The 16,975-nt window shown below is 47.4% G+C and overlaps 1 protein-coding gene across 1 annotated transcript in view; it reads right to left on the bottom strand.

Moving 5' to 3' along the window:
* pacs2 (phosphofurin acidic cluster sorting protein 2) overlaps positions 1 to 16,975 on the bottom strand; it is a 119,578-nt gene that overhangs the window by 27,695 nt on the left and 74,908 nt on the right. Inside the window, exons 5-10 of the mRNA XM_039009197.1 lie at positions 13,167 to 13,329; positions 11,174 to 11,247; positions 9,012 to 9,092; positions 8,260 to 8,319; positions 3,220 to 3,371; positions 2,936 to 3,026 (exon numbers count right to left, since the gene is read on the bottom strand). Of these exons, the coding sequence (XP_038865125.1) occupies positions 2,936 to 3,026; positions 3,220 to 3,371; positions 8,260 to 8,319; positions 9,012 to 9,092; positions 11,174 to 11,247; positions 13,167 to 13,329 (621 nt within the window). The remainder of the gene's footprint in view (positions 1 to 2,935; positions 3,027 to 3,219; positions 3,372 to 8,259; positions 8,320 to 9,011; positions 9,093 to 11,173; positions 11,248 to 13,166; positions 13,330 to 16,975) is intronic.

The following is a 16,975-nucleotide window of genomic DNA, read 5'->3' on the forward strand; positions in this document are numbered from 1 at the left end:
TAGCTACAACACTATAGCTACAACACTATAGCTACAGCACTATAGCTACAGCACTATAGCTACAACACTATAGCTACAACACTATAGCTACAACACTATAGCTACAACACTATAGCTACAGCACTATAGCTACAACACTATAGCTACAGCACTATAGCTACAACACTATAGCTACAACACTATAGCTACAACACTATAGCTACAGCACTATAGCTACAGCACTATAGCTACAACACTATAGCTACAACACTATAGCTACAGCACTATAGCTACAGCACTATAGCTACAACACTATAGCTACAACACTATAGCTACAGCACTATAGCTACAGCACTATAGCTACAGCACTATAGCTACAGCACTATAGCTACAACAGTATAGCTACAGCACTATAGCTACAACACTATAGCTACAACACTATAGCTACAACACTATAGCTACAACACTATAGCTACAGCACTATAGCTACAACACTATAGCTACAGCACTATAGCTACAGCACTATAGCTACAGCACTATAGCTACAGCACTATAGCTACAGCACTATAGCTACAGCACTATAGCTACAACACTATAGCTACAACACTATAGCTACAGCACTATAGCTACAGCACTATAGCTACAACACTATAGCTACAACACTATAGCTACAGCACTATAGCTACAGCACTATAGCTACAGCACTATAGCTACAGCACTATAGCTACAACACTATAGCTACAACAGTATAGCTACAGCACTATAGCTACAACACTATAGCTACAACACTATAGCTACAACACTATAGCTACAACACTATAGCTACAGCACTATAGCTACAACAGTATAGCTACAGCACTATAGCTACAACACTATAGCTACAACACTATAGCTACAACACTATAGCTACAACACTATAGCTACAGCACTATAGCTACAGCACTATAGCTACAACACTATAGCTACAACACTATAGCTACAACAGTATAGCTACAACAGTATAGCTACAACACTATAGCTACAGCACTATAGCTACAGCACTATAGCTACAGCACTATAGCTACAGCACTATAGCTACAGCACTATAACACTATAGCTACAACAGTATAGCTACAACACTATAGCTACAACACTATAGCTAAAAGTATAGCTAGCAGTATAGCTAACAGTATAGCTACAACAGTATAGCTAACAGTATAGCTAGAGCAGTATAGGTAGCAGTATAGCTAGAGCAGTATAGCTGGCAGTATAGCTAACAGTATAGCTACAACAGTATAGCTAACAGAATAGCTAGCAGTATAGCTAACAGTATAGCTACAACAGTATAGCTAGCAGTATAGCTACAACAGTATAGCTAGCAGTATAGCTACAACAGTATAGCTAGCAGTATAGCTAGCAGTATAGCTACAACAGTATAGCTAGCAGTATAGCTACAACAGTATAGCTAGCAGTATAGCTAGCAGTATAGCTAACAGTATAGCTGACAGTATAGCTGACAGTATAGCTAGAACAGAATAGCTAGGTTGTCTGATGGATCTCATCCAGGGTATATTATGTCCTGGGAGGGTGACAGTCTCATCCAGGGTATATTATGGTCCTGGGAGGGTGACAGTCTCATCCAGGGTATATTATGGTCCTGGGAGGGTGACAGTCTCATCCAGGGTATATTATGGTCCTGAGCTGGGAGGGTGACAGTCTCAGCCAGGGTATATTATGGTCCTGGGCTGGGAGGGTGACAGTCTCAGCCAGGGTATATTATGGTCCTGGGCTGGGAGGGTGACAGTCTCATCCAGGGTATATTATGGTCCTGGGAGGGTGACAGTCTCATCCAGGGTATATTATGGTCCTGGGCTGGGAGGGTGACAGTCTCAGCCAGGGCATATTATGGTCCTGGGCTGGGAGGGTGACAGTCTCAGCCAGGGCATATTATGGTCCTGGGAGGGTGACAGTCTCAGCCAGGGTATATTATGGTCCTGGGCTGGGAGGGTGACAGTCTCAGCCAGGGCATATTATGGTCCTGGGAGGGTGACAGTCTCAGCCAGGGTATATTATGGTCCTGGGCTGGGAGGGTGACAGTCTCATCCAGGGTATATTATGGTCCTGGGAGGGTGACAGTCTCATCCAGGGTATATTATGTCCTGGGAGGGTGACAGTCTCATCCAGGGTATATTATGGTCCTTGGAGGATGACAGTCTCATCCAGGGTATATTATGGTCCTTGGAGGGTGACAGTCTCATCCAGGGTATATTATGTCCTGGGAGGGTGACAGTCTCAGCCAGGGTATATTATGGTCCTGGGCTGGGAGGGTGACAGTCTCAGCCAGGGTATATTATGGTCCTGGGCTGGGAGGGTGACAGTCTCATCCAGGGTATATTATGGTCCTTGGAGGATGACAGTCTCATCCAGGGTATATTATGGTCCTTGGAGGGTGACAGTCTCATCCAGGGTATATTATGTCCTGGGAGGGTGACAGTCTCATCAGGGTATATTATGGTCCTGAGCTGGGAGGGTGACAGTCTCATCCAGGGAATAGTGTGGTCCTGAGCTGGGAGGGTGACAGTCTCAGCCAGGGAATAGTGTGGTCCTGGGAGGGTGACAGTCTCAGCCAGGGTATATTATGGTCCTGGGAGGGTGACAGTCTCATCAGGGTATATTATGGTCCTGAGCTGGGAGGGTGACAGTCTCATCCAGGGTATATTATGGTCCTGAGCTGGGAGGGTGACAGTCTCATCCAGGGAATAGTGTGGTCCTGGGAGGGTGACAGTCTCAGCCAGGGTATATTATGGTCCTGGGAGGGTGACAGTCTCATCCAGGGTATATACTGGTCCTGGGAGGGTGACAGTCTCATCCAGGGAATAGTGTGGTCCTGAGCTGGGAGGGTGACAGTCTCAGCCAGGGAATAGTGTGGTCCTGAGCTGGGAGGGTGACAGTCTCAGCCAGGGAATAGTGTTCTCACCGGACTTGGTGGTTCTCTGTGACTCCGGCTGCTGTGGATGCTGCCAATATCTGTCTGCGAACTGGAGAGGGAGAGACCCTCAAAATATGGCCTGAAAGAGAAAGCATCAGAAATAAATACATCTGAAAAGAGCACTGGAGTCACTCAATGCCCTGAAATATTTCTGTAGTGTAGACTGCTATGGTGTTACAAGAGTCTACAGCCATATCTCTGGGCAAAAATCACTTAATACACGAGGCAAAGGCACACAAAATACACACACTGATAGCTCTCCTCCCACTCACTTGAGTTTAGGTTTCGGGGTGCTGAGGACACTGTCGTCATCGTCTAGTTCTGGTCCACTGTCACTGGGGTTCTCAAACTCCAGACTCTCTAGGTCCAGATCCTCCTCTACCTCTGGAGGGGGCTCAGCCGGGTCCTGCTCCGAGTCCAACACCTGGACTCGGTGTTGGCAGGAGAACACAGCAGGAGCAGGAACATGCAGGGGAACACACACACACACACGGAAAACGCAAACAGATAGAAAGACACAGAGACAAGAAGTAAGAAAGAAAGTTATCACACAAGATAACAGATGTTTAACAGTTACATACATCTACTGAGCAAAATGAATGAAAAGGACCCTAGCAGTTTGAAGTAAGTGATATGAAACTTAGAAAATGCTTAATGTTACCTCGTTTAAAACAGTATCAGGGTTGGGTTACCTCGTTTAAAACAGTATCAGGGTTGGGTTACCTCGTTTTAAACAGTATCAGGGTTGGGTTACCTCGTTTAAAACAGTATCAGGGTTGGGTTACCTCGTTTAAAACAGTATCAGGGTTGGGTTACCTCGTTTAAAACAGTATCAGGGTTGGGTTACCTCGTTTAAAACAGTATCAGGGTTGGGTTACCTCGTTTAAAACAGTATCAGGGTTGGGTTACCTCGTTTAAAACAGTAACAGGGTTGGGTTACCTCGTTTAAAACAGTAACAGGGTTGGGTTACCTCGTTTAAAACAGTAACAGTATCAGGGTTGGGTTACCTCGTTTAAAACAGTATCAGGGTTGGGTTACCTCGTTTAAAACAGTAACAGGGTTGGGTTACCTCGTTTAAAACAGTAACAGGGTTGGGTTACCTCGTTTAAAACAGTATCAGGGTTGGGTTACCTCGTTTTAAACAGTATCAGGGTTGGGTTACCTCGTTTAAAACAGTAACAGTATCAGGGTTGGGTTACCTCATTTAAAACAGTAACAGGGTTGGGTTACCTCGTTTAAAACAGTAACAGTATCAGGGTTGGGTTACCTCGTTTTAAACAGTATCAGGGCTGGGTTACCTCGTTTAAAACAGTATCAGGGTTGGGTTACCTCGTTTAAAACAGTAACAGGGTTGGGTTACCTCGTTTAAAACAGTAACAGTATCAGGGTTGGGTTACCTCGTTTAAAACAGTAACAGTATCAGGGTTGGGTTACCTCGTTTAAAACAGTAACAGTATCAGGGTTGGGTTACCTCGTTTAAAACAGTATCAGGGTTGGGTTACCTCGTTTAAAACAGTAACAGTATCAGGGTTGGGTTACCTCGTTTAAAACAGTATCAGGGTTGGGTTACCTCATTTAAAACAGTATCAGGGTTGGGTTACCTCGTTTAAAACAGTATCAGGGTTGGGTTACCTCGTTTAAAACAGTATCAGGGTTGGGTTACCTCGTTTAAAACAGTATCAGGGCTGGGTTACCTCGTTTAAAACAGTATCAGGGTTGGGTTACCTCGTTTAAAACAGTAACAGGGCTGGGTTACCTCGTTTAAAACAGTATCAGGGCTGGGTTACCTCATTTAAAACAGAGTATCAGGGTTGGGTTACCTCGTTTAAAACAGTAACAGTATCAGGGTTGGGTTACCTCGTTTTAAACAGTATCAGGGTTGGGTTACCTCGTTTTAAACAGTATCAGGGTTGGGTTACCTCGTTTAAAACAGTAACAGTATCAGGGTTGGGTTACCTCGTTTTAAACAGTATCAGGGTTGGGTTACCTCGTTTTAAACAGTATCAGGGTTGGGTTACCTCGTTTAAAACAGTAACAGTATCAGGGCTGGGTTACCTCATTTAAAACAGTATCAGGGTTGGGTTACCTCGTTTAAAACAGTATCAGGGTTGGGTTACCTCGTTTAAAACAGTAACAGGGTTGGGTTACCTTGTTTAAAACAGTAACAGTATCAGGGTTGGGTTACCTCGTTTAAAACAGTAACAGTAACAGGGTTGGGTTACCTCATTTAAAACAGTATCAGGGTTGGGTTACCTCGTTTAAAACAGTATCAGGGTTGGGTTACCTCGTTTAAAACAGTATCAGGGTTGGGTTACCTCGTTTAAAACAGTAACAGTATCAGGGTTGAGTTACCTCATTTAAAACAGTATCAGGGTTGGGTTACCTCGTTTAAAACAGTAACAGTATCAGGGTTGGGTTACCTCATTTAAAACAGTATCAGGGCTGGGTTACCTCGTTTAAAACAGTAACAGTATCAGGGTTGGGTTACCTCATTTAAAACAGTATCAGGGTTGGGTTACCTCGTTTAAAACAGTAACAGTATCAGGGTTGGGTTACCTCGTTTTAAACAGTATCAGGGTTGGGTTACCTCGTTTAAAACAGTAACAGTATCAGGGTTGGGTTACCTCGTTTTAAACAGTATCAGGGTTGGGTTACCTCGTTTTAAACAGTATCAGGGTTGGGTTACCTCGTTTAAAACAGTAACAGTATCAGGGCTGGGTTACCTCGTTTTAAACAGTATCAGGGTTGGGTTACCTCGTTTAAGACAGTATCAGGGTTGGGTTACCTCGTTTTAAACAGTATCAGGGTTGGGTTACCTCGTTTAAAACAGTATCAGGGCTGGGTTACCTCGTTTAAAACAGTAATAGGGTTGGGTTACCTCGTTTTAAACAGTATCAGGGTTGGGTTACCTCGTTTAAAACAGTATCAGGGCTGGGTTACCTCGTTTAAAACAGAGTATCAGGGTTGGGTTACCTCGTTTAAAACAGTATCAGGGTTGGGTTACCTCGTTTAAAACAGTATCAGGGCTGGGTTACCTCGTTTTAAACAGTATCAGGGCTGGGTTACCTCATTTAAAACAGTATCAGTGTTGGGTTACCTCGTTTAAAACAGTATCAGGGCTGGGTTACCTCATTTAAAACAGTATCAGGGTTGGGTTACCTCGTTTTAAACAGTATCAGGGTTGGGTTACCTCGTTTAAAACAGTATCAGGGTTGGGGTCAATTCCATTTAAATTCCAGTCAATTAAGAAAGTACACTGACATTCCAATTCTCTTCAATGCTTTTCAATGAGGAACCTTTAGAACTGGGTTTACTTTCTGAATTGACTGGAATAGAAATGGCATTGACCCCAACCCTGGTTAGTATAACAGTTGGACAGGTGTTACCACATTGACCCCAACCCTGGTTAGTATAACAGTTGGCCAGGTGTTACCTCATTGACCCCAACCCAGGTTAGTATAACAGTTGGCCAGGTGTTACCACATTGACCCCAACCCAGGTTAGTATAACAGTTGGACAGGTGTTACCACATTGACCCCAACCCTGGTTAGTATAACAGTTGGACAGGTGTTACCTCATTGACCCCAACCCAGGTTAGTATAACAGTTGGACAGGTGTTACCACATTGACCCCAACCCTGGTTAGTATAACAGTTGGACAGGTGTTACCTCATTGACCCCAACCCAGGTTAGTATAACAGTTGGACAGGTGTTACCACATTGACCCCAACCCTGGTTAGTATAACAGTTGGACAGGTGTTACCACATTGACCCCAACCCTGGTTAGTAAAACAGTTGGACAGGTGTTACCTCATTGACCCCAACCCTGGTTAGTATAACAGTTGGACAGGTGTTACCACATTGACCCCAACCCTGGTTAGTATAACAGTTGGACAGGTGTTACCTCATTGACCCCAACCCTGGTTAGTATAACAGTTGGCCAGGTGTTACCTCATTGACCCCAACCCTGGTTAGTATAACAGTTGGCCAGGTGTTACCTCATTGACCCCAACCCTGGTTAGTAAAACAGTTGGACAGGTGTTACCTCATTGACCCCAACCCTGGTTAGTAAAACAGTTGGACAGGTGTTACCTCATTGACCCCAACCCTGGTTAGTATAACAGTTGGACAGGTGTTACCACATTGACCCCAACCCTGGTTAGTATAACAGTTGGACAGGTGTTACCTCATTGACCCCAACCCAGGTTAGTATAACAGTTGGACAGGTGTTACCTCATTGACCCCAACCCTGGTTAGTTTAACAGTTGGACAGGTGTTACCACATTGACCCCAACCCTGGTTAGTATAACAGTTGGCCAGGTGTTACCTCATTGACCCCAACCCAGGTTAGTATAACAGTTGGACAGGTGTTACCTCATTGACCCCAACCCTGGTTAGTATAACAGTTGGACAGGTGTTACCTCATTGACCCCAACCCAGGTTAGTATAACAGTTGGACAGGTGTTACCACATTGACCCCAACCCAGGTTAGTATAACAGTTGGCCAGGTTGTTACCTTATTGACCCCAACCCTGGTTAGTATAACAGTTGGACAGGTGTTACCTCATTGACCCCAACCCAGGTTAGTATAACAGTTGGACAGGTGTTACCTCATTGACCCCAACCCTGGTTAGTTTAACAGTTGGACAGGTGTTACCTCATTGACCCCAACCCAGGTTAGTATAACAGTTGGACAGGTTGTTACCTCATTGACCCCAACCCAGGTTAGTATAACAGTTGGACAGGTGTTACCTCATTGACCCCAACCCAGGTTAGTATAACAGTTGGACAGGTGTTACCACATTGACCCCAACCCTGGTTAGTATAACAGTTGGCCAGGTGTTACCTCATTGACCCCAACCCAGGTTAGTATAACAGTTGGACAGGTGTTACCTCATTGACCCCAACCCTGGTTAGTTTAACAGTTGGACAGGTGTTACCTCATTGACCCCAACCCTGGTTAGTATAACAGTTGGACAGGTGTTACCTCATTGACCCCAACCCAGGTTAGTATAACAGTTGGACAGGTGTTACCTCATTGACCCCAACCCAGGTTAGTATAACAGTTGGACAGGTGTTACCTCATTGACCCCAACCCAGGTTAGTATAACAGTTGGACAGGTGTTACCTCATTGACCCCAACCCTGGTTAGTTTAACAGTTGGACAGGTGTTACCTCATTGACCCCAACCCAGGTTAGTATAACAGTTGGACAGGTTGTTACCTCATTGACCCCAACCCTGGTTAGTATAACAGTTGGACAGGTGTTACCTCATTGACCCCAACACTGGTTAGTTTAACAGTTGGACTAACCTCGTCTGAGACTCGGAACCTCTTGATCAGGGCCACCAGTCTCTGTTTAAAGTTCTGCTGCTAAAAGAGGACACAGAAACAACTGCTCATCAAACAGACAGACCCATCACAAAGACCTAGCCTGGGTCTGTTTACGCGTGGAATAATAGCACACACACACACAGACTGGTACCCAGGCTAACAACAACCGGGACAGTAATCAGTTGCCTAAAGGATTTCCAACAACAAACATGTCGCTTTTTTGGGGGGCGAACCGAACTAAATTAACATAGAAATGTGAGTTATAGATCTGTCGTTCTCATTGAAAGGATGTCTGAGAAGGCAGATCTGTTCTACAGTGTGTGCTCTATTTCTATGCGTCCTGTCCTTCAGTTAGTTTTTTGTGGTTTTTTTATTGCAAATAATGATTCACAACCAGGCAATGGCAGAAATATTTCTGTATATTGCACCTTTAAAAAAATACCCTGAAGGAAGTGGGACCATGTTAAATAAAGTTGAAATGAAAACCATGGCAACGCTGCCGTTTGACCAGCAGGTAGCATCTTAGGCAGAAAAAAAACACGCTGGGACATTGTGATTTACCACTGAATGCTTTTTTTTGTTTTTAGCAGGAAACAAAATCTCAAACAAAAACATTGTATCTAATCTTATTTCAGATACAATAAGATAAGGCTTATCCATAAAGCCTCAGCTTGGCTAAGCTTAATGAGAATGCAACAAGATGTCTGGATGACTTTACTGCCATCTCTTACCCTGGTAATTGAGGCAGTCCTCACGATAGACCTCCTGTGCTTCTTAGGCTTCCTCACATCATACTCATCATCCTCAAGGTCCTGGGGATAAACATGTAAACAGTACACAGGGTTAAAACACAGCCAGGGCAGGTTGTCAAACATATACAGTCGTGGCTAAAAGTTTTGAGAATGACACAAATATTAATTTCCACAAAGTTTGCTGTTTCAGTGTCTTTAGATATTTTTGTCAGATGTTACTATGGAATACTGAAGTATAATTACAAGCATTTCATAAGTGTCAAAGGCTTTTATTGACAATTACATGAAGTTGATGCAAAGAGTCAATATTTGCAGTGTTGACCCTTCTTTTTCAAGACCTCTGCAATCCGCTCTGGCATGCTGTCAATTAACTTCTGGGACACATCCTGACTGATGGCAGCCCATTCTTGCATAATCAATGCTTAGAGTTTGTCAGAATTTGTGGGTTTTTGTTTGTCCACCCGTCTCTTGAGGATTGACCACAAATTCTCAATGGGATTAAGGTCCGGGGAGTTTCCTGGCCATGGACCCAAAATATCGATGTTTTGTTCCCCGAGCCACTTAGTTATCACTTTTGCCTTATGGCAAGGTGCTCCATCATGCTGGAACAGGCATTGTTCGTCACCAAACTGTTCCTGGATGGTTGGGAAAAGCTGCTCTCGGAGGATGTGTTGGTATCATTCTTTATTCCTGGCTGTGTTCTTAGACAAAATTGTGAGTGAGCCCACTCCCTTGGCTGAGAAGCAACCACACACATGAATGGTCTCAGGATGTGTTACTGTTGGCATGACACAGGACTGATGGTAGCGCTCACCTTGTCCTCTCCGGACGAGCTTTTTTCCGGATGCCCCAAACAATCGGAAAGGGGATTCATCAGAGAAAATGACTTTACCTCAGTCCTCAGCAGTCCAATCCCTGTATCTTTTGCAGAATATCAGTCTGTCCCTGATGTTTTTCCTGGAGAGAAGTGGCTTCTTTGCTGCCCTTCTTGACACCAGGCCATCCTCCAAAAGTCTTCGCCTCACTGTGCGTGCAGATGCACTCACACCTGCCTGCTGCTATTCCTGAGCAAGCTCTGTACTGGTGGTGCCCCGATCCAGCAGATGAATCAACTTTAGGAGACGGTCCTGGAACTTGCTGGACTTTCTTGGGCGCCCCGAAGCCTTCTTCACAACAATTGAACCTCTTGAAGTTATTGATGATCCGATAAATGGTTGATTTAGGTGCAATCTTACTGGCAGCAATATCCTTGCCTGTGAAGCCCTTTTTGTGCAAAGCAATGATGACGGCACGTGTTTCCTTGCAGGTAACCATGGTTGACAGAGGAAGAACAATGATTCCAAGCACCACCCTCCTTTTGAAGCTTCCAGACTGTTATTCGAACTCAATCAGCATGACAGAGTGATCTCCAGCCTTGTCCTCGTCAACACTCACACCTGTGTTAACGAGAGAATCCCTGACATGATGTCAGCTGGTCCTTTTGTGGCAGGGCTGTAATGCAGTGGAAATGTTTTTTGGGGATTCAGTTCATTTGCATGGCAAAGAGGGACTTTGCAATTAATTGCAATTCATCTGATCACTCTTCATAACATTCTGGAGTATATGCAAATTGCCATCATACAAACTGAGGCAGCAGACTTTGTGAAAATTAATATTTGTGTCATTCTCAAAACTTTTGGCCACGACTGTACAGTATAACAACCAACTCCAGGGGTGTATTCACTAGGAACCAAACAGAAGCCAACAAACAGAACCAAACAGAAGCCAACAAACAGAACCAAACAGAAGTCAACAAACAGAACCAAACAGAAGTCAACAAACAGAACCAAACAGAAGTCAACAAACAGAACCAAACAGAAGTCAACAAACAGAACCAAACAGAACCAAACAGAAGCCAACAAACAGAACCAAACAGAAGCCAACAAACAGAACCAAACAGAACCAAACAGAAGCAAAAATAATGAAATGTGGAAGGACTACCTGAATTTGTCTAATATAAACTTGTTTTTGTTGCAAAAAGGTTTTCCGTTGCTAAATGTTTTGTTACGTTGCAAAACTAATGAATACACACCTCTGATGTGTTTCTCCTGTCTGTTCGGCCTCAGCGAGGACAATGTATATTGGACTTTATTTGTACTGACCTGACCCTGAACAGCATCATCGCTGGCCTCCTGCTCTGAAGAGAAACTCTCATACTCCTCCTCCGAGTAGGTATCTAGAACACACACACACACACACACACACACACACACACACACCACACACACACACACACACACACACACACACACACACACACACATTAACCTAATGCTGCTGAAAGCAAGCAGGAGAATATCACATCACAGGCTGCCAGGGTTGTTAAATCATTCATCTGTTTTTTGTTTTTTTAAATTGTGGTCTTCAGATTTCACAAGCAGTAATGCAGTTCAGAATACTACATGGCACTTTGGTAAAGAGCTCTTTGATACAATTTGATCATAATTGGCGCCTGTTTTATGCAGAGAAAATGTACCTGACAAGATTAACTACGAGCCTCTTTTATACCCTCTGCTCAGTGCTCTGCCCGGCTGGCAGAATAATGGATTCCGATGGAACCATGGTCTCAGACTGTGTCGATACGCATCTGACCATTACATCTACTGTTTTACCAGGCTGCCAGAAAAGGCTGATTCTGATGGAACGGAACCATGCTGTGTTACAAACTGTTAACCCAAACTAGAGCAGAGAGCTGTACTGTGTCAAAGCCTACCTCAGTAGCCATGTCCGGGTAGAGGCACCATATTGGGTCACAGTTGCCTACCTCAGTAGCCATGCCCGGTTGGAAGCACCGTATTGGGTCACAGTTGCCTACCTCAGTAGCCATGCCCGGTTGGAAGCACCGTATTGGGTCACAGCTGCCAACCTCAGTAGCCATGCCTGGGTAGAAGCACCGTATTGGGTCACAGCTGCCTACCTGTGCATTTAATCTAGTCCCCCCCCCCCCCTGCAGAGCTTTGTGTAACAGCGTACCTGAATACCTCAGTCGAACCGCCATGTTGTGTAACAGCGTACCTGAATACCTCAGTAGAACCACCATGTTGTGTAACAGAGTACCTGAATACCTCAGTAGAACCACCATGTTGTGTAACAGAGTACCTGAATACCTCAGTAGAACCGCCATGTTGTGTAACAGCGTACCTGAATACCTCAGTAGAACCGCCATGTGTAACAGCGTACCTGAATACCTCAGTAGAACCGCCATGTTATGTAACAGCGTACCTGAATACCTCAGTAGAACCGCCATGTGTAACAGTGTACCTGAATACCTCAGTAGAACCGCCATGTTGTGTAACAGCGTACCTGAATACCTCAGTAGAACCACCATGTTGTGTAACAGAGTACCTGAATACCTCAGTAGAACCGCCATGTTGTGTAACAGCGTACCTGAATACCTCAGTAGAACCGCCATGTGTAACAGCGTACCTGAATACCTCAGTAGAACCGCCATGTTGTGTAACAGCGTACCTGAATACCTCAGTAGAACCGCCATGTGTAACAGTGTACCTGAATACCTCAGTAGAACCGCCATGTTGTGTAACAGCGTACCTGAATACCTCAGTAGAACCGCCATGTTGTGTAACAGAGTACCTGAATACCTCAGTAGAACCGCCATGTTGTGTAACAGCGTACCTGAATACCTCAGTAGAACCGCCATGTTGTGTAACAGAGTACCTGAATACCTCAGTAGAACCGCCATGTTGTGTAACAGCGTACCTGAATACCTCAGTAGAACCGCCATGTTGTGTAACAGCGTACCTGAATACCTCAGTAGAACCGCCATGTTGTGTAACAGAGTACCTGAATACCTCAGTAGAACCACCATGCTGTGTAACAGCGTACCTGAATACCTCAGTAGAACCACCATGTTGTGTAACAGCGTACCTGAATACCTCAGTAGAACCGCCATGTTGTGTAACAGAGTACCTGAATACCTCAGTAGAACCGCCATGTTGTGTAACAGAGTACCTGAATACCTCAGTAGAACCGCCATGTTGTGTAACAGAGTACCTGAATACCTCAGTAGAACCGCCATGTTGTGTAACAGAGTACCTGAATACCTCAGTAGAACCGCCATGTTGTGTAACAGCGTACCTGAACATTTGATCTTGGTTCCTTCCTGCAGAGCGGCCTCTTCGTGGTCTATCGGCTGACTGGACAGTGAGAAGATCCAGATCTCAGCTACTTTACCCAGCATCTCCTTCTGGTTACTGCACAGAGACAGAACCTGGCCCCCCTCCGTAGGGTGCTGCATCACCTGGTGGGAGGGGGGAGGGGGGGGAGCAAGACCAAAAGGAGATTTTTCTGGCATGTGTTTCTAAATCTGTCTGTCGGTCTGTGTGTCTCTCTCCCTCTGTGTGTCTCTCTCCCTCTCTCCGTCTCTCTCCCTCCGTCTCTCTCCCTCCCTCCGTCTCTCTCCCTCTCTCCGTCTCTCTCCCTCTCTCCGTCTCTCTCCCTCCGTCTCTCTGTCTCTCTCCCTCCGTCTCTCTGTCTCTCTCCCTCCGTCTCTCTGTCTCTCTCCCTCCGTCTCTGTCTCTCTCCCTCCGTCTCTCTGTCTCTCTCCCTCCGTCTCTCTGTCTCTCTCCCTCCGTCTCTCTGTCTCTCTCCCTCCGTCTCTCTGTCTCTCTCCCTCCGTCTCTCTGTCTCTCTCCCTCCGTCTCTCTGTCTCTCTCCCTCCGTCTCTGTGTCTCTCTCCCTCCGTCTCTGTGTCTCTCTGTCTCTCTCCCTCCGTCTCTCTCCCTCCGTCTCTCTGTCTCTCTCCCTCCGTCTCTCTGTCTCTCTCCCTCCGTCTCTCTGTCTCTCTCCCTCCGTCTCTCTGTCTCTCTCCCTCCGTCTCTCTGTCTCTCTCCCTCCGTCTCTCTGTCTCTCTCCCTCCGTCTCTCTCCCTCCGTCTCTCTGTCTCGCTCCCTCCGTCTCGCTCCCTCCGTCTCTCTCCCTCCGTCTCTCTCCCTCCGTCTCTCTCCCTCCGTCTCTCTCCCTCCGTCTCTCTCCCTCCGTCTCTCCGTCTCTCTCCCTCCGTCTCTCCGTCTCTCTCCCTCCGTCTCTGTGTCTCTCTCCCTCCGTCTCTGTGTCTCTCTGTCTCTCTCCCTCCGTCTCTGTGTCTCTCTGTCTCTCTCCCTCCGTCTCTCTCCCTCCGTCTCTCTCCCTCCGTCTCTCTCCCTCCGTCTCTCTCCCTCCGTCTCTCTCCCTCCGTCTCTCTCCCTCTCTCTCCCTCCGTCTCTCTGTCTCTCTCCCTCCGTCTCTCTGTCTCTCTCCCTCCGTCTCTCTGTCTCTCTCCCTCCGTCTCTCTGTCTCTCTCCCTCCGTCTCTCTGTCTCTCTCCCTCCGTCTCTCTGTCTCTCTCCCTCCGTCTCTCTGTCTCTCTCCCTCCGTCTCTCTGTCTCTCTCCCTCCGTCTCTCTGTCTCTCTCTCTCCGTCTCGCTCCCTCCGTCTCTCTGTCTCGCTCCCTCCGTCTCTCTCCCTCCGTCTCTCCGTCTCTCTCCCTCCGTCTCTCTGTCTCTCTCCCTCCGTCTCTCTGTCTCTCTCCCTCCGTCTCTCTGTCTCTCTCCCTCCGTCTCTCTGTCTCTCTCCCTCCGTCTCTCTGTCTCTCTCCCTCCGTCTCTCTGTCTCGCTCCCTCTGTCTCTCTGTCTCTGTCTCTCTCTCTCTGTCTCTCTTCGTCAGCAGAAGCGAGCAGTAGGGTTTGAGCATAGCCTGAAAGTAGGGGGGGGTGCGTAGGCAAGCTTTGACTGGAAGCCAGTGGAGTGTGCGGAGGAGCGGGCGGGTGGGGGGGGATGACATGAGAGAACTTGGAAAGATTGAACACCAGACGTGCTGCAGAGTTCTGTATAAGTTGCAGAGGTTTGATGGCACAAGCAGGGAGCCCAGCCAACAGAGAGGTGCAGTAGTCCAGACGGGAGAGGACAAGTGCCTGGTTAAGAACCTGCTTTCTGTGTCAGAAAAGGTGGTACTCTACAGATGTTGTAGAGCAGTGGTTCCCAACCAGGGGTACAAGGACCATTGGGGGTACCTGATCTATCAACAAGGGGTACTTGAGAAGACTCATGAGACTATAAGCCTCCTGGTAAAATGTACATGAGGGGGTACTTCAGGGATACTCCGGACAGAGCAAAATTCAATTGGAGGCACAGTAAGGACTGGTGTAGAGGATGAGAACCACTGGTGTAGAGGATGAGAACCCCTGGTGTAGAGGATGAGAACCACTGGTGTAGAGGATGAGAACCCCTGGACTGGTGTAGAGGATGAGAACCCCTGGTGTAGAGGATGAGAACCCCTGGTGTAGAGGATGAGAACCCCTGGTGTAGAGGATGAGAACCCCTGGTGTAGAGGATGAGAACCCCTGGTGTAGAGGATGAGAACCCCTGGTGTAGAGGATGAGAACCACAGGTGTAGAGGATGAGAACCCCTGGTGTAGAGGATGAGAACCACTGGTGTAGAGGATGAGAACCCCTGGTGTAGAGGATGAGAACCCCTGGTGTAGAGGATGAGAACCACTGGTGTAGAGGATGAGAACCACTGGTGTAGAGGATGAGAACCACAGGTGTAGAGGATGAGAACCCCTGGTGTAGAGGATGAGAACCACTGGTGTAGAGGATGAGAACCCCTGGTGTAGAGGATGAGAACCCCTGGTGTAGAGGATGAGAACCACAGGTGTAGAGGATGAGAACCACAGGTGTAGAGGATGAGAACCCCTGGTGTAGAGGATGAGAACCCCTGGTGTAGAGGATGAGAACCCCTGGTGTAGAGGATGAGAACCCCTGGTGTAGAGGATGAGAACCACAGGTGTAGAGGATGAGAACCCCTGGTGTAGAGGATGAGAACCCCTGGTGTAGAGGATGAGAACCCCTGGTGTAGAGGATGAGAACCCCTGGTGTAGAGGATGAGAACCCCTGGTGTAGAGGATGAGAACCACAGGTGTAGAGGATGAGAACCACAGGTGTAGAGGATGAGAACCCCTGGTGTAGAGGATGAGAACCCCTGGTGTAGAGGATGAGAACCACTGGTGTAGAGGATGAGAACCACTGGTGTAGAGGATGAGAACCACAGGTGTAGAGGATGAGAACCCCTGGTGTAGAGGATGAGAACCACAGGTGTAGAGGATGAGAACCCCTGGTGTAGAGGATGAGAACCACTGGTGTAGAGGATGAACCCGCAGGAGCGACAGGGTGTTGAACCAGGAGCGACAGGGTGTTGAACCAGGAGCGACAGGGTGTTGAACCAGGAGCGACAGGGTGTCGTCCAGGAGCGACAGGGTGTTGAACCAGGAGCGACAGGGTGTTGAACCAGGAGCGACAGGGTGTCGTCCAGGAGCGACAGGGTGTTGAACCAGGAGCGACAGGGTGTTGAACCAGGAGCGACAGGGTGTTGAACCAGGAGCGACAGGGTGTTGAACCAGGAGCGACAGGGTGTCGTCCAGGAGCGACAGGGTGTTGAACCAGGAGCGACAGGGTGTTGAACCAGGAGCGACAGGGTGTTGAACCAGGAGCGACAGGGTGTCGTCCAGGAGCGACAGGGTGTCGTCCAGGAGCGACAGGGTGTTGAACCAGGAGCGACAGGGTGTCGTCCAGGAGCGACAGGGTGTTGAACCAGGAGCGACAGGGTGTTGAACCAGGAGCGACAGGGTGTCGTCCAGGAGCGACTGGGTGTCGTCCAGGAGCGACAGGGTGTTGAACCAGGAGCGACAGGGTGTCGACCAGGAGCGACAGGGTGTTGAACCAGGAGCGACAGGGTGTTGAACCAGGAGCGACAGGGTGTTGAACCAGGAGCGACAGGGTGTTGAACCAGGAGCGACAGGGTGTTGAACCAGGAGCGACAGGGTGTTGAACCAGGAGCGACAGGGTGTTGAACCAGGAGCGACAGGGTGTTGTCCAGGGTCACGCCAAGGTTCTTTGCACTCAGAGGGGGGG

Source organism: Salvelinus namaycush, chromosome 15, assembly GCF_016432855.1.
Source record: "Salvelinus namaycush isolate Seneca chromosome 15, SaNama_1.0, whole genome shotgun sequence".
NCBI lineage: Eukaryota > Metazoa > Chordata > Actinopteri > Salmoniformes > Salmonidae > Salvelinus > Salvelinus namaycush.